Raw genomic sequence first — 24382 nt, forward strand, 5'->3', positions numbered from 1 at the left:
ACTTATTCACGATACAGCACTAGCCTCAAGTACCTTATTGCTTTTATAAAATGGTTACCACACAATACAAATATTAAAGCCAAAAATATGTATCATTGCAACTTTCATGAAGTAAACTGTCACTAAAAGCCTTCCTTCCACCAGAAAAATAGTCCCTGACTGTGAACAGCAACAGAAGTTACATTATTACGCCATTAGATGGCCGCAAATACTGTCTTTATGAGTCTGTCAGTCAGTAGCAAAGACTTTTACACTGAAAAGACTGAATTGTTGTGAACACGGAACAAGACGCAACTGACAAATGCTTTGACTAGCGCTGTCAGTCACGGAAAACCCCTTAACTGTTAAAAGGACAAGATAATACTTCAGACATTTAAACAGATTTAAAAAGATTTAAAACGGACTTAAAAAGGTTTTTTTTATTTTGAACATAAGACTGACCTGAAGGAAAGTGCTAAATCTGAATGCAGGTAATAAACTCGCTCATTCAATCTCTTTCTCACAATACTCTTCTACATAATACAGTAAGCTTCAATGAACAATATCAATTGAGAATATACAGTTTAGGTTGCTAAGAGTGGTTGCTAAGGGTTTAGTGATACACAGAACCATTGGGTGAATCGGTCATAGCCGTGTTTTATAGTGAATAAAACACAGCTATTGACCAATCAGAATCAAGGATAATTTATTATCATTTTAATAAATTACTTTAAAAAGGGCCAGCAAACCATCCTTATTATTGAGCCTGGGTCTCTCATCAAAAATGTTCATTTTTAGTAAATCATTTCTTGTCAAATTAGAATTGCATCTTTTTTTCTTACATTTTTACCAGCAACATATCCCTTTTACATACCCCAGTTTTTATCAAAAGCTAAGTCCAATTAGTGTTAAAGGTGCTAAAGAGGATCTTTTCGTCGACTGAGAAACCAAAGACTGTTAGTGAGTTTTTGAAATGAGCGCATGCGTAAGAACAACCCCCCTCCTTCACAGCTCATTTCGAGGGAACGCCTCCCAAAACTCGTGCACGAGTATTGGAACACGAGTGTTTACCACCGGCATTCGCTCTGTCGTGTTAGTGGATTCATTATGTCGGACTCACCGCAGGTAACTCATAATCTGCAGTTGTTACTCCTGTCTCCTGACAAAAACATTGCATGCGGCGCCTGTAGAGTGTGGAAAGTTACTGGAGCGCGCAGCCGCGCACGTCTTGCACAAGGAACGTCATGGCAGTGATTGACAAGCCAGAGGGCCAATCGTTTACGCGATCATCTGATGTTTTTAAGGCCCTACCTCGTGCACAGATGATGTATATTAATATTATTCCTTTCAGTGCACCTAATAAATAGTCTTTTATGAGTTAGTAAAGACAGTTTCAAGTAATATTGCAAAAATGTATAAAACAAAACATCCTCTTTAGCACCTTTAACTGCCATCTGACAGTGGGAATGTCTGCTAGCGTCCAACAATGATACCACTAGACAACCTCCTGTTATATTTGTGTGAATGGGGCATATGAATTTGTGCTGACCAGTCAATATATAAGCACTTTATAATTGATAGAATTTATAATTTTGTGTTAGAGGACCGTAAAATTCCATCACAGTCTTTCTCCAAAAATCATGAAATAATCCTGTCAAGCTGTTTCTTCAGAAAAAAAAAAAAAACATTAAATAAAAAGAAACCCTTGATGAAAAGAACATGAAAGCCATAAGGAACCTTTGTTCATAAGTTTCATCTACAGGCAAAGCTTTGGTGCAATGTGGAGGAGAGGAAACTGCAAAAATCCCTTTTGACTCTCCTTCTTTTAATCTCTTTCTTCAGCTTGTTTGCCTTGTGACTTTTTTCATTCCTCTGATGTGTGCTGAGATCATACATCCCCCAGCGTGCAGCTGTGTGGTGCGGACACAGGTAGAGGCCGGCACATTCAGGACGGTAGCTGTGATCCATAGAGCCGCTTGAATGCTGCCGCTGATGAGCACCGCAGAACCCTGCACTCCAAAACAATGGGGCAATACGACACTTTTCATAGAGCTTTGAGGTGGAGAGGAGGGAAAATAGAAGAAAGGACTAATACGGGGGGTGGAGAGGTGATGAAATGAAAGGCAAAGAAACATGTCCGTTTATGCGAGTTGAGTTGAATAAGATTTCAGCCTTGGGGAAAGAGATTTCTAAAGAGAGAAGTGTCAGATTATATACTGTAGCTGTGGCCAAAAGTATTGGCAGTGACAAAGTTTGCAGCTTCATGTTTCTATGGTATACTGGAAAACAATGATAAGCATTTAATATTTTTTAAAGGCTTTTACTTGAAAAAACATTCAATATATGCAAATAGTCAATATTTACTGTGTTGACCCTTATTCTTCATAACCTCTGCAATTCTCTCTGGCATGTTGGATATCAGCTTCTGGGCCAAATCCTGACTGGTGACAATCCATATTTGTCTTCTTAGTGCTCGGAGTTCATCACAATTTGTGGAATTCTGCTTGTCCTCTCACCTTTTGAGGACTGACCACAGGTTCCCTATGGGATTAAGATCCGTGGAGTTGCCTGGCAACGGATCCAAAATTTCAATGTAATGATCTCTGAGCCACTTCATTATCACTCTTGCCTTGTGACATGGTGCTCCATCATGCTGGAAAATGCTCGGATCATCACCAAATTGCTCCTGGATCATTGGAGTTGTTGCTCTTGCAGGACATTTTTATATCAGTCTTTATTCATGGCAGTGTTTTTGGGCAGAATTGTGAGAGAGCCCATGGATGGTCTTAGGATGCTTTACTGTTGGCACGACACAGGGCAGCTTTCACCTTTTCTTTTCCGGACAATTGATTTTCCAGATGTCCCAATCAGTTGAAGGGGGGCTTCATCAGAGAAAAAACTATGCACCACAATCTTCTGCTGTCCAATCTTTGTACTTCCTGCAGAATTTCAGACTGTCCTTTATGTTTTTCTTTGGAGAGAAGTGGCTTCTTTGCTGCCCTTCTTGACACCAGGCCGTTGTCCCAAAGCCTCACTGTGCGTACAGATGAACTCACACACACCTGCTGCCAATACTGAGCAGCTCTGCACTGCTGGGGACACGATTTCGTCACTGACTCCTCAGGAGGAGGTGGTCCTGGTGCTTTCTGGACACTCTGGGACATCCTGAAGCCTTCTTCACTGCAGTTGAACCTCTCTCCTTGAAGTTCTTGATGATTCAGTAAATGGTTCTTTCAGGTGCAATGTTCTTTTCAGCAATTTCCTTGCATGGTAGGCCATTTTGAAGCCAAGCTATGATAGCTGCATGTCTTTCTGTGGAGGTAACACAAGAACACAATAATTGGAAGCACTTCTTCCCTCCTTTTTTAGCAATCAGTCTGCTCTTATAATCCATTCAGAATGATAGAGTGATTGTTCACTTTCCCATGTGCTGATGATATGATTAGTGAAATGATGTTAGGTGGTCATTTTGTGCCAGGACCAAAAACAGTAAAATTGTTCTTTTTGTTCTTTTTTTCTTTCTTTTTTTTTTTTTGAAGCTTTTTGCAATTATTAGGGGCCAAGCACCGAAGGTGCTTAGGCACCTATTGTAACTGTTGGCGTTCCGTACTCTTATTAGGGGCCAAGCACCGAAGGTGCGGAGGCACCTATTGTTATTGTTGGCTTCTTTTTTTTTTTTTTTTTTTTTATTATTCTTCTTCTTCTTCTTCTTCTTCCGCTTCCGCTCTTGAAGTCTATGGCAGCCCATAGAACCGCTTGCGGGAAAGTTGTGAAATTTTGCACACAGTTAGAGAACAGTCTGACCTTTGTCCATCGCAAATTTGTCTCTAACTCAATCCATCTAGCGCCACCAGCTGTCCAAAGTTGCACTTATGTTTATGCTAATAACTTTTGAACCATAAGGGCTAGAAACAAAATTTTTTCCTCTGATTCCTTGGCTCAAGACGAATCGATTGCATTGGGACAATGAAGGAGCCTGAGAAGTTTCGGCACTGCGCCACCTTGTGGTCAAAAGTTATAACAAAATTTACAAAAATACTAATAACTTTTGACTTTATTTACCCATTGTAATGGAACGTGTCTCAGTAGATTCCTTGGGTCATGCTGAGAACATAGATATCAAATTTGCCATAGTCAGCTGAACTTCCTGTCCTCCATATTGTTTTTCTTTAAAAACCTACTTTTTCGAACTCCTCCTAGACCGTTGCTCCGATTTTCACCAAAATTGAACCGTATCATCTTCAGACCATGCCGACAAAAAGTTATGGATTTCAAGTTGATACGTCAAACAGTTTTCGTATACCGGTGTAAAGAATTTCAGGCATGATGCAAAAATGACTCTTGAAGCTGTATCTCTGCAATGCTTTGACATATTGACACCAAACTTTGCAAGTGTCATTGTCACTTCACTCTGACCATACCACAACAATTTGGACACAGCGCCACCTATTGGTCAAAAGTGATGAACCAGTAAATCCTCATTTTTGATCATTTTTCAGCTCTTTTGCCTAAAATGATCTTAATAGGTCTTTAACTGCTCACTGTTGCAGTTGGTCTGATGCTCCTGGCCGTGTTGGCTTGCCCGTAATTGCTGCTTGCAGCTATATTTTAAAATGCATCCGATCACTCAGCACAATAATCTAGAAGCAATAAATCAACACCACAACAACTGAAGAAGCAAACTTTGCAAACACAAAAACAAAATGTATGTCACTGCTAATACTTTTGGCCACGGCTGTATATCAAATGCACATGGCAAAGTGAGTAAAGAAATTAAAAATAAAAAGTTCTGTTGTTGAAGGAATAGTTTAATAAAAAAAATTCTCTCATTGTTTAATCACACTCATGTTATTCCAAACCCGCGTGATTTTTATTTCCTCTGGTCGCTCTTTTCCATGCACTAGAGCTTCAAAAAGGACATAAAAGCACCATAAAAGCTTGTCTTCTGAACAAATCAGTCAGAACAGTTTTGTCAGCTGGATTTATTAAAAAAAGTCGACTGCAAAGAATGATTCGTACACTGATTAAAACACTTTTCTCACACTTTCTCAGTCCTTTGACCTTCTGATTCATGAAAAATCTCATGCTCACTTCAGATGTGCACACGTATGTGTCACAGCTGTATATACGTCCATATGTGATTGTCAGGATATGAAGTATTTTAACAGGCTGTCCTGAGGGGAATGAAGAATGATCTCAGCTCTCATGCAGGTCAAGGGAAGGTGTGCAGAAACATTATAATTCATGCTGTACCCGTTTTCCCCTGAGTACCAGCTCACAGAACTCTTTAACGAGCTGGAACACATCCAGCAACTTCTCCAATGAACATTTCAACTTATTATTGAGTAACACTTTATAGTAAGGTTCAATTTAATTGCCAGCACTCTTGCAGGGATGTAATGACAAAGGAGAACTACTAGTTAACAGAAATCACTCATCTCTAAACTATGTGGAGGCTTTTTATTAGGGCAACTGTTCAACCGTTTAGAACTAAGGAAAGCTTTTTTTTTTTTTTGCAATTAACCGGTCAGTTCACAGACTTTGCTAGGATTTGTACTACCGTTCAAAAGTTTGAGGTCAGTAAGATTTTAAAAATGTTTTTGAAATTGCCTCTTCTGCTCACTAAGGCTGCATTTAAATGTTCAAGGATATTGTAACATATTAGTGCCATTTAAATACAGTTTTAATACAACTTCTATTTGAACATATTTTAAGATTTAATTTATTCCTGTGAATTTTCAGCATCATTACTTCAGTCTTCAGTGTCACGTGATCCTTCAGAAATCATTCTGATATAATGATTTGCTGCTCAATAAACATTTCTTATTATTATCAATGTTGAAAACAATTGTGCTGCTTAATATTTTTGTGGAATCCGTGATAAATTATGTTTAGGATTCTTCGATGGATGGAAAGTTTTAAAATAACAGCATTTATTTAAAAGAGAACATTTCATAACATTGTTTTTACTGTCACTTTTGATCAATTTAATGGATTCCTGCTGACTAAAAGTATTAACTTATTTTTTAAAAATCGTACTGACCCCAAACTTTTGAACTGTATATGGTAGAACATTAATTTCCTTATACAGTAGATCAGATAAACTTATGGTAAGCATGTTAAACCTTTGAATGTGGTCAGATTGTTTGGATTGTATGTTTTTTACATTTTTGGCACAGTTCTCATTGACTTTGTTAATTTCGTATGAGAGAAGGGCAGGAACACACACAATTTATAATCTATGTATTTCATTTAAACTCAAACAAGTATCTAAAGACTGATTATTTGTAATCCTATAAGGACATCTCCCATTAGTGACATCAGTTCATCTGTAATGTAATTAATCTGTCAGGGCTGCAGCTGTTTTGGTCATAGGAGGAGCCGTAGGAAAGGAAGGAGACTTTAGGAGAGATGTATGTGGATGTGTGACCGGAGAGGAGCTAGATATGACGGGAGCTGGAAATAGCACTAGGGTTAGAGGAGAATGCAGACTTTGAGACTGGGCAGTGGGCTCCAAATAGCAGACACCTCTCGTCAGACTAACTAGACTCACAGAGCCAAAATAAACTCAGTGAAAGGGGAGGAAGATTACCAGCAGCAACATCCTGTATCCACATGTATTCTCTATATTTCACATTTGCTCACCAGGGCATCTGAATGCTGCATCATCATTACTGTCATGTCTTGCTCAGGCTGTGACAGTGGTCAGAAATGTGAGGAGCTTGAAACAGTGGTGATTTTACTGTCACACCAGTTGTGTTTATGTTGTCTGCCCTTGCCACAAAAAGTATTTAGTCACTCAAGCCACACCTAAAAATATATAGTCTATGCATTGAGGATGCATTGCTTTCTTGATTTGTTGATAAAACCTGCTCTTTAAAGGTGAACGTAGAACGTGTTTTAAAAAGATGTAATATAAGTCTAAGGTGTCCCCTGAATGTGTCTGTGAAGTTTCATCTCAAAATACCCCATAGATTTTTTTTTTTTATTCATTTTTCTAACTGCCTATTTTGGGGCATCATTAAATATGCGCAATTTAGGCTGCGGCCCCTTGAAATTCTCACGCTCCCCGCCCCCGGAGCTCACGCTTGCCTTTAACAGCATAAACAAAGTTCACACAGCTAATATAACCCTCAAAATGGATCTTTACAAAGTGTTCATCATGCAGCATGTCTAATCGCGTAAGTACAGTGTTTATTTGGATGCTTACATTTGATTCTGAATGAGTTTGATAGTGCTCCGTGGCTAAAGCTAACATTACACACTGTTGGAGAGATTTATAAAGAATGAAGATGTGTTTATGCATTATACAGACTGCAAGTGTTTAAAAATGAAAATAACAACAGTCTTGTCTCCGTGAATACAGTAAGAAATGATGGTAACTTTAACCACATTTAACAGTACATTAGCAACATGCTAACGAAACATTTAGAAAGACAATTTACAAATATCACTAAAAATATCATGTTATCATGGATCATGTCAGTTATTATTGCTCCATCTGCCATTTTTTGCTGTTGTCCTTGCTTGCTTACCTAGTCTGTTGATTCAGCTGTGCACATCCAGACGTTAATACTGGCTTGTGTAATGCCTTGAACATGAGCTGGCATATGCAAATATTGGGGGCGTGCATATTAATGATCCCGACTGTTACGTAACAGTCGGTGTTATGTTGAGATTCGCCTGTTTTTCGGAGGTCTTTTAAACAAATGAGATTTATATAAGGAGGAGGAAACAATGGTGTTTGAGACTCACTGTATGTCTTTTTCATGTACTGAACTCTTGTTATTCAACTATGCCAAGGTAAATTCAATTTTTAATTCTAGGGCACCTTAAAATCATGATACTTAATAAGTATCATATTTAAAATATGTACTTATTAAATTATAATATATTAATTATTTGTGTGTGTATATATATATATATACATACTACTGTTTAAAGGTTTGTGGTCAGTAAGTTTTTTTTTTTTTTTTTTGCATGAAATTAATAGTTTTATTCAGCAAGGATGCATTCAATTTATCAAAAGTGACGGTAAATACATGTATAATATTACAAAAAAAATGTTATTTCAAGTAAAGGCTGTTCTTTTGAACATCAAAAAAATTATCAAAAATCCTGAAAAAAATGCATCACTTTTTCCACCAAAACATTAAGCAACACAATAATAATTAATAATAATAATCAGAAATGTTTCTTGAGCAGCAAATCTGCATATTAGAATTATTTCTGAAGGATCATGTGACACTGAAGAATGGAGTAATGATGCTGAAAATTCAGCTTTGCCATCACAGGAACAAATTTTACGTTAAAATATATTTAAAATTGAAAATATTACTATTTTTACTGTATTTTGCAGCCTTGTTTATGTTTAAATAATACTGACAGTGCATCAACATTCAAAAATGACAATTTAATTATTATGAATGCATCGGATTATTCAGAATTTGCAATAATCGATTTTGAATCAAATGGGAACCCAATGAATTGAATTGAATTACTAAAAATCCAAGAGGCTATTTACTTTAAAGAAAGACAGCACAAGCAAACTTTTTAAGAGAAATATTTCACCTAATCAAATTTTGGCGGTTTTAAACAATAAAACAATAGATAAACTGTGTAAAATTAAGCATATGGATATATTTGGACACTTTCAAAAAATACAATTTAGTGGAACATGTCCATGGTGAGGACAGTAAGAACATCCCCAGTTTTCAGAATAGTAGTAGAGTTTTCAATGACATTTTTAAACCTTTACATTTGATCCCAGTCTTTTAGCTTACACCCTTGATAGTGGGTACCCCTGATGCATATAGTGACACTAGAGACCTTGTGTGCATATCTGGGGTTGAATTCTTAGAAGCTTTGTCACAGGGAGGGTCAAAGTGTCAGTACAGACATATTTAGAAGTTCTGGCTTCTGTCACGGTCCATCCATCCCTGGTCAGATCCCTAGTGGATTCTTACCTAATTTTTTGCACTCCAGCAGCAGGTGGATGAATGTGGACTGTAAGTCAAAGGTCAATGCATACTGATTACCAAGATTTAAAAATTTGACCCGTGATAGTTTGTGTAGTGGCTTTTATCAGTATTTGTGTAAAAACCTTGCTTAAAAATGTTTCAGAGGGGCTTCTGTGCTTCTTAATGGACTATTTAGAAAGTGACCGGCTGTTTTCTGTCACTCAGCTGCTGAACAATGTGCTATGTTAGTGTCACTTTTTCCTCTCCCGTCAAATGAACAGTCCCCAAGATAAAATGTCTCTCTGGGGTTAGAGACACAAGGAGGCGATTCTCTGCTTTCCCTGGTCGAAAACAATCCCCCTCTGAAAGCTGAGAGGGGCAGAGATGCAAGAAAATGAAAAAGTGGAGCTCTTGAACAAAGCGCACAGTCCCAGCTGTGATAATCCCTACCTGGCACACAGAACCAAACCCAGACCAGCAGAAACTGAAGACTACAGATAATAGAGGGATGGAGGTTTATTAGATTTACAGAAGAGAAAAAATGTATGAAAACATTCAAGAGAAAGTCTGAATGTATGTAAGAGAGAGAAAGACAGAGAAAGAGTTGCTCTCTCTTTGCCTCATCCTCTGGGTCATGCCAGGAGATTAACTCAGACAGGACAAACAGGACACCACAGAGCATCATGGGATATCACTGGTCCACAATCACTGTGGGCTGTGGCTGTGTTTTCAGAGATATAGATAACACATTCTGCCCTACTGTACAGGCTGCACTGTACCACACTGAGACTGAGTTTGTATATACAGGTGCTGGTCATATAATTAGAATATTGTGAAAAAGTTCATTTTTTTATTGTAAATTATTTTAAAAAATGAAACTTTCATATATTCTAGATTCCCTACATGTAAAGTAAAACATTTCAAAAGTTTTTTTTTGTTTTTAATTTTGATGATTAGAGCGTACAGCTCATGAAAGTCCAAAATCCAGTATCTCAAAATATTAGAATATTTCCTAAGATCAATCAAAAAATGGATTTTCAAAACAGAAAAGTTCAAGTTCTTTAAAGTATGTTCATTTGTACACTCAATACTTGATCGGCAGCACATATTACAGCAAATGACTTGCTCCTAGCACAAATTACAGCATCAGTGAAGTGTGGCATGGAAGTGATCAGCCTGTGGCACTGCTGAGGCACTATTGAGCCTTCAGATCATCTGTATATTGTTGGATCGACTGTTTCTCATCTTTCTCTTGAAAATATCCCATAGATTCAGGGGTCAGGCATGTTGGCTGGCCAATAAAACACAGTAATATCATGGTCAGCAAACCACTTGGAAGTGGTTTTTGCACTGTGGGCAGGTGCTAAAGTCCTGCTGGAAAAGGAAATCAGCATCTCCATAAAGCTTGTCAGCAGATGGAAGCATAAAGTGCTCCAAAATCTCCTGGAAGATGGCTGCATTGACTTTGCACTTGATAAAACACAATGGACCAACACCAGCAGATGTCACGGCCCCCCCAAATCATTACTAACTTCAGAAACTTCCCACTAGACTTCAAGCAGCTTGGATTCTGTGCCTCTCCAGTCTTCCTTCAGACTCTGGGACCATGATTTTAACATGAAATGCAAAATTTACTTTTATCTGAAAAGAGGACTTTCGACCACTGTTCACTGTCCAGTTCTTTTTCTCCTTAGCCCAGGTAAGAAGCTTCTGACGTTGTTTCTGTTTCAGAAGTGGCTTGGTAGTCCTTTTCCTGAAGATGTCTGAGTGTGGTGACTCTTGATGCGCTGACTCCAGCTTCATTCGACTCATTGTGAAGCTCTCCCAAGTGTTTGAGATACTGGATTTTGGACTTTCATGAGCTGTATGCTCTAATCAACAAATTAAAAAAAAAAAAAAAAAAAAAACCTTTGAAATGTTTTACGTTACATGTAGGGAATCTAGTATAAATGAAAGTTTCATTTTTTTAAATAATTTACAATAAAAAAAGGAACTTTTTCACGATATTCTAATTATATGACCAGCACCTTTATATATCATAGCCACGATTTACTAATTCATTCCCTAATTTTACTAAATCATGCTCAGGATATAATAATTTGTTCCCTCAGTTTAGTATATTGTGGCCATGCTGTACTAATTTGTTCCCTCATTTTGATTGAAATAAAACAGTGGAACAAATGGTAGCACTTTATTTTACAATCCTGTTCCCCATGTACATACCATGTACTTATTATAATTATTACAAAAATTGGTAATAACTAGGTACAGTACTTACCCTGAACCTACCCCTAAACCTAAGCTTAAATGGTTAGTTCACCCGAAAATGAAAATTCTGTCATTACTCACCCTCATGTCGTTCCAAACCCGTAAGACCTTCGTTCATTGTTGGAACACAAATTAAGATATTTTGTATTAAATCCGTGAGCTCTCTGACCTCCAATAGACTATAACACAATTACACAAGGCCCAGAAAGGTAGTAAAGACATTGACTAGAGTGGTTGTATTCTTAATGTTATGAAGCGTTATGAAGTCTTAATGTTTATAAAGCGACAAGAATACTTTTTTTGTGTGCAAAAACAAAAATAACAACTTTATTCAACAATTTCTTCTCTTCCATGTCATTCTCCTATGCTGATCACGTAGTAAACATAGTGCAGCACTTCAGGGGTTCTACGTCAGAACGCCGGCTCATTATTGGCCAAAAAGATTGAGATGGCCAATCAAATCAAAGAAGGTTCACAGGTTCACAAAAGACGAGTGTGAATTCCAGCGTGACGCTTTGAGCAGGGAGAGAGTGTGTGGTAAGATGTAAGTAGCAAGTGTAAGTGTTTTAAGATAGAAATGATCAGCGCCCAACAGTAATTTATACCAGTGATGCAAGCTACTCAACTTTTTTAAATATTTCACCGTTTTGAAACATATGCTATTTACATAATTCATGTAATTCATAATTGAATGTGAAGAGTCAAGAATTTTTTTTGTTTTTTACATATTAGACATATGAATACGAGTGATTGAATGCATATTATAAATATTATTTGCAAATAGTTTAAAATGACTACTTAATAACTACATTCTTATTTATTTTTCTTTATAAAAAGGTTAGTTCCTTTGATTGATTCTGATTGGTCAATAGCTGTTTTTTATTCACAATAAAACACGGCTATGACCGCTTCACCCAACGGTTCTGTGTATCACTACACAACACCCTTAGCAACCACTCTTAGCAACATAAACTGTATGTTCTCAGTTGGTATTGTTCATTGAAGCTTACTGTATTATGTAGAAAAGAGTTTATTACCTGCATTCAGATTTAGCATTTTCCTTCAGGTCAGTCTTATGTTCATAATAAAAAATCTGTTTAAATGTCTGATGTATTATCTTGTCCTTTTAACAGTTAAGGGGTTTTCCCGTGACTGACAGCGCTAGTCAAAGCATTTGTCAGTTGTGTCTTGTTCCGTGTTCACAACAATTCAGTCTTTTCAATGTAAGAGTCTTCGCTACTGACTGACAAACTCACAAAGACAGTCTTTACCGCCATCTAATGGCATAATAATGTAACTTCTGTTGCTATTCACGGTCAGGGACTATTTTTTTACCGGCGGAAGGAAGGCTTTTAGTGAAAGTTTACTTATATATGTATTATACATATTTTTGGCTTTAATATTTGTATTATGTTTTAAGCGTTTTCTAAAAGTAATAAGGTACTTGAGGCTAGTGCTGCAATAAGGTATGTGAGGCTGTACTGCATCGTGAATAAGTCACGGCTGAAGGGGTTGCAGGCACTCCGCTTTGCGTCGTGCCTAACAACACCCTTCAGCCGTCACTTATTCATGATACATTACAGCCTCTTGTACCTTATTGCTTACTTATTCCCTTTTAATCCTTTAAATATTTAATTTAATCGCCCCCCCAACGCAAAAAAACAAAACAAAAAAGGTCCCCCAGTGTTCAAGATATGGTTACGGCCTTGCTGTTAAATAAAGTGCAACATATACAATGTGGCCACGATTTAGTAAGACGAGGGAACTAATAATTATACTGTGTGCATGATTTAATAAAACGCGGGAACAAATGATTAAATTGTGCGCACAGTTTACTTAAAACAAGGGAATGAATTAGTAAAACGTGTTGACTTGTTAGTAAGTCGTGGGAACTAATTGTTCATTTGTGGCCACGATATAGCCTACATATTTTTGGGGTTCCGTACATTGTACTACATAGTTTTCTTTGTAATATTCATTATTGTAATCAGTATATTCTATTCAACACCATCCAAGAATGGTATGCATTTTATGTATTTCTGTCATATTGACTACCTTGACTATGGGGTGTTTAGTTTGAAATCTCCTCAGTGAGTACAGTAAGGCAACAGCAGGTCTTTGTTAGCTCTGAGGTATGTCTGCCGTGCCAGCTGTCCTCCCACATTCCTGAGAGCTTGTCCATGTAAGGCAGAAGCAGCGAGTGGCACACACACTGACCGAAGGGCAGCTTTCTCAAGCAGAACTTCGGACATAGTATGAAACTTGCATATATGAGTGAGAGGCTACTAAAGCCACATGGTTTGATCATCATAAAAACATGACAACAACAGCATGAACTCCGTGTTCTCGCTGTCAGCATTTATTATCAGCTCATTGTGGGTGTAGCGACTAAATGAGAAACTATTTCCATTTGTCATTCCCTAAAGTGAACTTTTCGTCCTCAATCCGTGACTTCATTTTGCTCTTGCTACCTGCTGGGGTTTGTATAGCCAAGAATATTTAAAAGAATAGTGCACCCAAAAATTGTCATCATTTACTCAACCTTATTGTTCCAATCATGTATGGAACACAAAATAATTTTTGTCCATACAATGAAATTTAGCAGGGTCCAAAACAACGATGGATTTTTCAAAATGTGAAACATGAAGCTGAGTACATTTATGACAGGAGTTTCATTTTTGCATGCACTAACCCTTATAGCAGAAGAACTCCTCTCATTCACATTTTAGCTTTTGCTTTCCATTATTCAGCTTCTGTCCACTTTCTCACTGTTTTGTGGTCAACACACTGCCAGAAAGATTAAATCATTGTATCTAGACTTATCTGTGGTTAGTTGTTCTGCCTGTTGGCAAAAGAGATGGAGATGGTTTTCCCTTGAATTTGAATTGAATTCATTTCTCAGGAAATTTCCCATCAGTTCCTGTAGTTTACTTTATAACTTTTTTGGAGTTTGGCTCCAGGTGAGTGTGTTTCCCTGTGTTGATGTGTGAGGCCGGGTACTTGTGTGTGTGTGTGTGTGTGTGTGTGTGTGTGTGTGTGTGTGTGTGTGTGTGTGTGTGTGTGTGTGTGTGTGTATTTGGTGGCAGAAGGGTGAGAGATGGTACAGTGCCAGACAGACGCAGCTGTCTTGTGTTGAAGACACAGATCTCTGAAGGATAAATGCTGTAAACAAAAGTTTTCCCAGGCTCCTCACGTTCATTCACGTGACTACGATTTCCTAATTCTATTTGTGTGTTAGTTTACATTTGATTTCTGAGATTAAAAGCTAGAAACCCATAAGACAAATTACGCACACAAGTGAATACAGCTATATTAAGTACACAATACAATGTGACATTAAAGATCACATATACGAGTGTATATGTGTATCACAGCACCTGTCTGAAGCAGTCCCAGCTTTCTTGACTGCAAACCCTAATATCATCTCACATAGAGTTTGTTTGGGACACTGGCAGGAATGTTTAGCAGCTGTTGGGTGTTGTAAAAAGTTATTCTGAAACTTGAAATCTCGTAGCCGCCGTCTCTGTCTCTCTTTCTCTCTCTCGATACATACAATAAGTTTTAACTCAAGATAACGTGTTAAGTGTTTAGGACTTTTGGCAATATTTCGATAGTTCTGTTTTGTTTTTTGTTTTTGTTTTGTTTTTCAATCAGAGAAATAATCTTTTTGACCAAATAGAAAGATGTAGAAAATAAGTTGATATAGTATTTTTCATTAAATGATGATGATTAAGAATCGTTTTTGTTTATATCCCCCAAACAGAGGTATTACTCTTATTTATCTTTATGTACTAAATGATTTTAACACACACAGAAACAATTAAAGGTGCCCTAGATTCAAAAATTGAATTTACCTCGGCATAGTTAAATAACAAGAGTTCAGTACATGGAAATGACATACAGGGAGTCTCAAACTCCATTGTTTCGCTCCTTCAGGCGAATCTCAACATAACACCGACTGTTATGTAATAGTCGGGGTGTACGCCCCCAATATTTGCATATGCCAGCCCATGTTCCCAACATTATGAAAGGCATTAGACAAGGGCAGAACGTCTGGATGTGCACAGCTGAATCAACAGACTAGGTAAGCAAGCAAGAACAACAGCGAAAAATGGCAGATGGAGCAATAAAAACTGACATGATTCATGATAACATGATATTTTTAGTGATATTTGTAAATTGTCTTTCTAAATGTTTCGTTAGCATGTTGCTAATGTACTGTTAAATGTGGTTAAAGTTACCATCGTTTCTTACTGTATTCACTGGAGACAAGAGCCGTCGCTATTTTCATTTTTAAACACTTGCAGTCTGTATAATTCATAAACACAACTTCATTCTTTATAAATCTCTCCAACAGTGTAGCATTAGCCGTTAGCCACGGAGCATAGCCTCAAACTCATTCAGAATCAATGTAAACATCAAAATAAACACTGTACTTACGCGATTAGACATGCTGCATGACAAACACTTTGTAAAGATCCATTTTGAGGGTTATATTAGCTGTTTGAACTTTTTTTATGTTGTTTAAGGCAAGCGCGAGCTCTTGGGTGTGGAGCACTAGATTTAAAGGGCCACACACCCTGAATCGGCTCAATTTCTAATTATGCCCCAAAATAGGCAGTTAAAAAAATGAATTAAAAAAAATCTATGGGGTATTTTGAGCTTAAACTTCACAGACACATTCAGGGGACACCTTAGACTTATATTACATCTTTTAAAAGTTCTAGGGCACCTTTAATCATTTTTAATTGAATCATTACAAAAGTTTTATCTAATTCATGTAAAAGCATCAAATTTACCAACTAAGCTACTTTTTGTTACTGAAACAAGGAGGGATTGAGAAAATATGTCTAATGGTATTCTTTGAGAAACTGAATAGCCAAATAAAAAAATAAAAAACCCACAATATTTTTTATTTATTTATTTATTTTGTTATACAGCCAAATCATTTCCCATCATGCTAAGGCAGCATTGTTGGTCCCTACCACCACAGCCTAAAGGGACTTTTTGTGGAAACTTGGCATTTGCTGAACTTTAATGGAAAATAGCTTGAGCTCTGGTTGGCCAAACTGGCAAGAGAACAAAAATTTGATGTTCAGTTTTTTCTTGTACACTAAATCTTCTACTTGAACAACATTATAAAAATACAATTATGTTCTGCTCATTGTGTCTATTTCCTTTATCTCTGTTTCCTTAAAAGTCCTGTCAACGGCCAGCGCACAGGAGCCTGATCATGCCCACGGCTGCACCCATGGAAGCTGTTACCCTGCAACCGGCGACCTCTTGGTGGGGCGGGAAATGAACTTGAAAGCATCGTCCACCTGCGGCCTGCGAAGGAGAGAACCCTACTGCATTGTCAGCCATCTGCAGGTCACCAGTCGTCATAGACAATACACAAACACCATTTTGAGTTTTTTGTGACTATCCTGATGCTGCAGAGCTGATCCTTTCCATTTTTGACTCTTGACCTTATGTAGGAAGAGAAGAAGTGTTTCCACTGTGATTCACGGCGACCTTATGATCCTTATTCAAACCCCATCAGTCACCGCATCGAGAATGTCATCACCACCTTCAAACCACACCGCAAGAAGTCCTGGTGGCAGTCCGAGAATGGTGAGAGAATGAGACTTTCATGTCAAATGTCCATTTTCAACTGGTAGCTGTATTTTTTTGGGCTTTTTATGCTTTATAAGACATAGATATGTCAGAGTTGGATCTGCATGGCCAACACAGTTTAACATGTCTGTGTTAACCGCTGAGCCATGGCTCCAACTTCAGCCAGCTGTTAATTAAGGCATACAGAAAACCTAATCTACAGCTTCAATGATGTTTTGATGGAAATCCACACATCCGTTTGGTTTCATTTGTCAAATGTAGAGTAATATGTTGGCAGGAAATTTGATTGCCTCCTTGAGCCCTCCAAACCCAGCTGCTTGGCATGGACTGGAAACGCTTCACATATATTATTAGAAGGTTGATGTTCAGAGCGTCTATTAATAACACAGGGGCTGAGGGAGAGAGGTGCATGCACTCAGAATGAAGTCCAGTGCTGGGGCAAATTAGTCTAAAACAGTTAATAGAATAAGTGAAATTAAATTAAATATTTATGAATAATATTTTAAAATACACTAGCGTTCAAAAGTTTAGGGTCATTAAGATTTTGTTTTTTGAAAGAAATGAATAGCCTACATTTTTTCAGCAAGGACACATTAAATTGATCAAAAGTGACAGTAAAGAATAAGAACAAAAATATTAAGCAGCACAACTGTTTTCAACATAAATAATAATAAATGTTTTAATCAGAATGATTTGATTTTAACCAGAAGGATCATGTGACACTGAAGACTGGAGTAATGATGCTGAAAATTCAGCTTTGCCATCACAGAAATAAATGACATTTTAAAATATATTCAAAAAGAAAACATTTATTTCAAATTGTAATAATATTTTTCACAATATTACTGTTTTTACTGTATTTTTGTTCAAATAAACGCAGCCTTGGCTTTTGAATGTTAGTGTATGTAATGTACATTAATGTGAATAAAAATATATATAAATGATAATATAAATATTTTATAGTATTATATAAATAGAAATTATATATGCTAATTAACTAATAAAATTAATAACAAATAATCACATGTGTTTTTGCTGACAAAAGCCCCCAAATGAGGAAAATTCAGAAACATTACAAACAGTCTATAAAAAATAAGTGGCTTTATGAGTCAATAATGACAGCCCTAACTTTTTGAAGTACAATTACGATGGATGTTCAGAATGGAAGTATGTACAAGAGTGCAGAAACAGAGGAAGTTTGTTGGATGATTTGGCTGTATTTCAAAGCTCAGATGTCCAAGCTCACCCTGACACACACTCCCTAAACCCTGCAGTATTAGAGATAATTACAGACAGCCTGCTGCTGGCATACCCACACAGAGAGGCAGAGAGGATGAAAGAGGAAAACCCAAACTCTAATAGAGCAGAACATGGAAAAGAAAAAGGATGGAAAGACAGAAAACTTAAATAGAGCAAGAAAAAGCTACAGGCTAATACCTGAACCTAATGCACTCAGCATTTATTGTTTACTCTGCTAAGTGCACTTGTGGGCTGCATTGTTGGGTGTTGGGGAGTGACTAACTAAAATTAGAGATGCCACAAACTTAACTACATATTCGCATGATAGTAATTGATTTATTTTAAAAAATAATTTAGAATTTTCTAGTAACAAGTTACATTTTTGAACGAGTAGCAGTGCAATGCGCCAAATGCTAAATGGTAGTTTTTAATATCACATTGTATTGTGTACTTAATATAGCTGTATTCAGTTTTGGGGAAAGTTACTTTAAAAAGTAATGCATTACAATGTTGCATTACTCCCTAAAAAAGTAACCAATTGCATTACTTTTTATGAAAAGTAATGTGTTACATTACTTTTGCGTTACTTTTTCTTACCTGGGCTGGGCTAAAGTTCTATTTTTGGCAAAATAAGGCCCTTTCACACCGAAAGTGAAATGAATAAGCCTCAAGCTGAAGGAAATGCATATTTATGCCTGTACAGTAGAGGGCGCAGCTCAAACAAAGAAAAAGCTGAAAGCGCCATTCTGGTTTAAAGAAGAATAGGAAAAGGGAGAAGAAATTATTATGGCTGAATTAGATCACTGAAGGTCAGCAGCAAAGTCATTGGTTAATAAAGTAAATATTTATATAATCTAATATAGTTAATTATTACAGGATTGCGTAAAATTCTGAGATTGCATTTCACTGTTTTATTCATTTTGTGGAATACTGAATGTTTTTGTGCAAGTAAGATGAGTAAATGCATGTTCACATTTAGTCTAGAACTACACAGTGCACACAACACCTCTGCACTTTATTTCTCTCAACAAGGGGACAGGAAAGCAATAAATGTGAAAAAGCAATTTGCGTTACTTATTTGAAAAAGTAACTTAGATATTTTGTTGTATATTGAAAAAATATTGCAATACTAGTTACTTGAAAAAGTAATCTGATTACATAACTCAAGTTACTTGTAATGAGTTACCCCCAACACTGGCTATTTTACTCAATATGAAGTAATGTATTTAGATATAAACAAATTGCTATTTGTAGTAAGCTTCTTTTTTTAATTGCTTATACTCTACTGACTTTTTACTACTTTAATTAGCTTGTAGCTTGGCAAGCTACACTTTCTAGAAGCTTCCCAAACACTGATGCCTGAGGGGCAGAAATTATATTTAGATATTATATGTCATTTTATCCAAAACAATACCTCTTTACATTGTAACAAAGTTCCTTTTATAGTTTAAGTGCCTGAGGCCCCTATGTGTCTTCTCTGTGTGCACCAAAATGAGCGAATTAAATATGGGCGTTTTCAGGAAATGGTCACTATTTTTGCTCATGGTCACTATGGCTTCAGTGACTTTTCTGTAACAATGCTGTATAATGAACAGTAGATCAGTTGTTCAGCACTTGTAGAACATGTCTCACAAGTGGTTCCTGTCATGGCCCCTCTATTGGTATTATACAAGTGGATACCAGATACGGTACATTTTGGTGTGCAATTACAGTACTTTTTAAGGCATTTAAAAAAAACTGATCAATTGAAAATGAACAAATACATTAAATGTAAGTTTATCAGTAACGAGAAACCAAAGTTTGGTCCCAAACTAGTTGCCCCCTACTTAGTGACAGCTTAATTAAGGCTAAATGTCCTGTTATTGACAATTGTGTCTATTTAATTGGATAATTATTTAATGTTGTTCACAATGATGACAAAAATTGCCTTTCTCTGGCTTTCTTCATGACGTGTCACGTGTTCTATAGTGAAAATCAGGTGCTGCACATACTGTAGGAGTAGTCTTTTTCATGGCTCTTTGGCATGTGCTCTGGTTTGAGGCTTAACGCCTTTAACGACTTCCTCTTCCAGCCGAAACACTGAAACATGAATTGAAAAAACAGCAAGTCATTCAGCCACTTTCCTTTTGTGCTCCACTTGACCTCCGCTGGCCTCTCCCCCCTCATTCTCTTCGGCTGCGGTACAACCTGTCTCTCTTTTCCTCAGCGTTCCTTTCCTTCCTGTTTAGCTGTTGATTATGAAACGCATGTTAAATCCAGCAGTCACACAAAGGGCTGCAGCAGTGGACTGAGTTACAGCTTTGTAATGGTAATGCAGGGAGACACAGGTGAGCTCTATATGGTGCCAGCTCTGCAGAATACGTCACTCCAGATGAATAATGAACTGTCAAAGTAAGAAATGAACAGAACAAAAGTAGATTGTTAAACCACCCCATCTATTTCTAGCTTTGCTCAGTCACTGTAGGACACTGTGTTTGTAATGTGCATATTGCTGTGCATTGTTATTCTGAGTCAGAACCTTATTACATTTCCAAATCAAATTCAGCTAATGTTACCCACTAACCATCTAAACTGTTTACCTGGTATATCACACAATGCACACAAGCTCCAAGAGTATTTGATATAATTTTCTTCTTTACATGACATCATCTTATTACAGTAGAAGGGACTTTTGGGAAATTGCTGATAGCTATTGTTGGCGCCTTGGATCATTAATGTGAATATGAACTCTTTTCTCTCCTCAGGGAAGTCTGACGTTTACCTTCAGCTGGACCTGGAGGCAGAGTTTCACTTTACTCATCTCATCATGACATTTAAGGTAAGAATTTGTTTTTTTCCTCCAAGAAATCACTTTCTCTCCAAAACTGACCTTATACTCTCAATTGTTTTTGTACACAGACTTTCCGTCCGGCAGCCATGTTGATCGAGCGATCTGCAGATTTTGGTCGAACCTGGCAGGTGTACCGTTACTTCTCTTCCGACTGTGAGTCCAACTTCCCGGGAATTTCTCAGAGTCCTCTTCGTAAGGTTGATGATGTTATCTGCGAATCCAGATATTCGGACATCGAGCCATCAACAGAAGGAGAGGTGAGAGTAATTCAGTTGGAATACTTTGCATCAGTAACTTTTTTTATGTAATTTGTTTGCTGAACTGCACTTTCTCTTTTCTCAGGTGATTTATCGTGTTCTTGACCCTGCTATTCGGATCGAAGACCCTTACAGCCCTAACATTCAGAGTAAGTGAACCTTAACAATTCTAACCTCCAACTGGATACTTAAAGGTGCCCTAGAATTAAAAATTGAATTTACCTTGGCATAGTTGAATAACAAGAGTTCAGTACATGGAAAAGACATACATTGAGTTTCAAACTCCATTGTTTCCTCCTTCTTATGTAAATCTCATTTGTTTAAAAGACCTCCAAAAAACAGGCGAATCTCAACATAACACCGACTGTTACGTAACAGTCGGGATCATTAATATGTACGCCCCCAATATTTGCATATGCCAGCTCATGTTCAAGGCATTAGACAAGGGCAGGCAGTATTAATGTCTGGATCTGTGCACAGCTGAATCATCAGACTAGGTAAGCAAGCCAGGAAAACAGCGAAAAATGGCAGATGGAGCAATAATAACTGACGTGATCCATGATATTTTTAGTGATATTTGTAAATTGTCTTTCTAAATGTTTCGTTAGCATGTTGCTAATGTACTGTTAAATGTGGTTAAAGTTACCATCATTTCTTACTGTATTCACGGAGACAAGACTGTCGTTATTTTCATTTTTTAAACACTTGCAGTCTGTATAATTCATAAATACAACTTCATTCTTTATAAATCTCTCCAACAGTGTGTAATGTTAGCTTTAGCCACGGAGCACTATCAAACTCATTCAGAATCAAATGTAAACATCCAAATAAATACCATACTTACACGATTAGACATGCTGCATGACGAACACTTTGTAAAGATCCATTTTGAGGGTTATATTAACTGTGTGAACTTTATGCTGTTTAAGGCAAGCGTGAGCTCCGGGGGCGGGGAGCGCGAGATTTAAAGGGGCTGCAGCCTGAATCGGCGCATTTATAATGATGCCCCAAAATAGGCAGTTAAAAAAATTAATTAAAAAAAATCTATGGGGTATTTTGAGCTGAAACTTCACAGACACATTCAGGGGACACCTTAGACTTATATTACATCTTTTGAAAACACGTTCTACGGCACCTTTAAGATGCATCTTTTTGCACAGAAATGGTTTTATATTAAAAGTAACTCAGACATTTTTTGTTGTAAATTTAAAAGTAAGTGTTACTTTACTAGTTACTTGAAAAAAGTTGAAAAAATCTGATTACATAACTCAAATTATTTGTAATGCGTTACCACATAATTTTATGATCATATTAATAATGTCATTTATATAATATTTCATTTATTAAATTAAAATATACTAAATAGAGAACTAAAATCTGCTTTGCTGTTACATTGCTGTGGTTAACAGGAGCTTATTTAATCAAAGGCTGGATCTTCATTCACTTTTTGTCCATTTACATATGTTTTACCTTTTGCAGTATTTTTTAATAATGAAAATTTAAAGTGAGCTATGAAATAACCTAAATTGCCAACAGATAGTATGAACAAATGAATGAAAGTTTCAGATGAGACATCTAGTATATAATGAATACTAATAACCCAACACACAGATATAAACAGGTACAGCCTTCATCTCATAGCCATTTCGTTTTCTCTTCTTCAAGCTTTATCACTCAGTTTTCCCTCTTTTTTTAGATTTCCTCTGCATGTTGTAACTTGTTTGTATGTGTACAGTACATAATTACAAATGTATGCGTACATTGCATTTGCAGTAAAAAGTACAGAACAAGATTATTGTAAAACTATTAAGAAGTCAGTATTTTGTTTCTTATTGAAAATAAAACATTAAAACATGATATAAAAAAAGAAAAAAAGACGTGTCTCAATGTTCCTCCTCAGCAAAATTTAATTCGACCATCAGTTTTCACACTTTTGTTAACACTGTAAATTAAAGATTTATTGTGTACTTTAGTTAGATTCATTTAATAAAATGTGAGTTTTCATAAGTGAACCAAAATCATTGAGCTTGTGCTACACTGACTGACAACTTCTTATTCTGTGTAATTCATTCGCAAGAAAAGTTATTGTTTTTCATGAGATTTTGTGAGTACTTCATACTTCACTTTGACAAAATGTATTTTTAAACCTAGTGATTTTATAATGTTTAGGCCTGATATTTATTCAAAAGCGAAACTGAGTGAAAAACTATTACAGGAAATGGCTAATAGATTAGCAAATAAATGCTGCTCTGCCGCCATCTGCTGGTTATAGTGGTAATTAATGTCTTTTTTATTTTTAAATAAAAATGTTTTCTACAAATATTTGCTTTCCTACATATTGAAATGTTCAGATTTACAAATGGGGACAATCTCAGAAGGATGAACAAATAATGTTCAGCCGGTCAGGGTGCTATTGCCATACAGCTGTGAGTTCTCAGTCATGCACAGTGTGAGTGTGTATAAATTGATCTCACACTCTCTGTGTGGCTCTCACTTTCTCTTATACTGGACATATAGAGCATGACTGGAACAAACAGCATGTGCACAGAAGCTGCATTCTCTGATGTTGGGATGTGTGCCCTCTCTCTCTCTCTCTCTCTCTCACACACACACACAAACACGACTAGAATGCCATGATTTTCCCTCCAACTCTTCTCCTTATAAATCACACAAGTCCCACTTCATTGAGTTTCTGTGAAGCGTAACAGGAGTCTATCCGCCACACTCCTGCTAAAGGCCTCCACGCTCAACTGACTGTGACCTCCCACTGATGAGCAGGCCATTGGCTGAGGGGAGAAGGGGTCAGAGGTCATTGGTTAACAGGGTTTAGGGATTTTTTTACAGGGGTTGGGGAATGTTCTCATAATTGGATGTTCGTGATTGTGTACTTGATGATCATTTGGAGTGATTTACGATTTTGGTGCAATTTTGATTTTTCCCAACATCACAACATCATTTAGGCATCATAACACAAAATTATAAGCACTTTGTTACTTTTATTACTCTTTTTAATAGGGCCAGATCTGTTCAAGACTACTGTACATGACATTTTGAGAATGTCTTTTCTTGCAGTTTTATTTGTAGACAGTTAATGCACAACTGGTCAAAAGTCTCTTGTGTTCACCAAAATCTGATTTGATTTGATAAAAAATAGAGTAAAACAGTAATATTGATAAATATAATTACAATTTAAAATAACTGTTTTCTATTTGAATATATTTTAAAAAAAAGTA

General features: G+C 36.7%; 1 protein-coding gene across 1 annotated transcript in view; it reads left to right on the forward strand.

The window, feature by feature from the left end:
- lamb2 (laminin, beta 2 (laminin S)) overlaps nucleotides 1-24382 on the forward strand; it is a 51132-nt gene that overhangs the window by 2970 nt on the left and 23780 nt on the right. The window contains exons 3-7 of the mRNA XM_048179242.1: nucleotides 16408-16577; nucleotides 16685-16820; nucleotides 20807-20880; nucleotides 20961-21149; nucleotides 21235-21298. Coding sequence (XP_048035199.1) covers nucleotides 16408-16577; nucleotides 16685-16820; nucleotides 20807-20880; nucleotides 20961-21149; nucleotides 21235-21298 — 633 coding nt within the window. The remainder of the gene's footprint in view (nucleotides 1-16407; nucleotides 16578-16684; nucleotides 16821-20806; nucleotides 20881-20960; nucleotides 21150-21234; nucleotides 21299-24382) is intronic.

Source organism: Megalobrama amblycephala, linkage group LG24 (assembly GCF_018812025.1).
Source record: "Megalobrama amblycephala isolate DHTTF-2021 linkage group LG24, ASM1881202v1, whole genome shotgun sequence".
Classification (NCBI taxonomy): Eukaryota; Metazoa; Chordata; class Actinopteri; order Cypriniformes; family Xenocyprididae; genus Megalobrama; species Megalobrama amblycephala.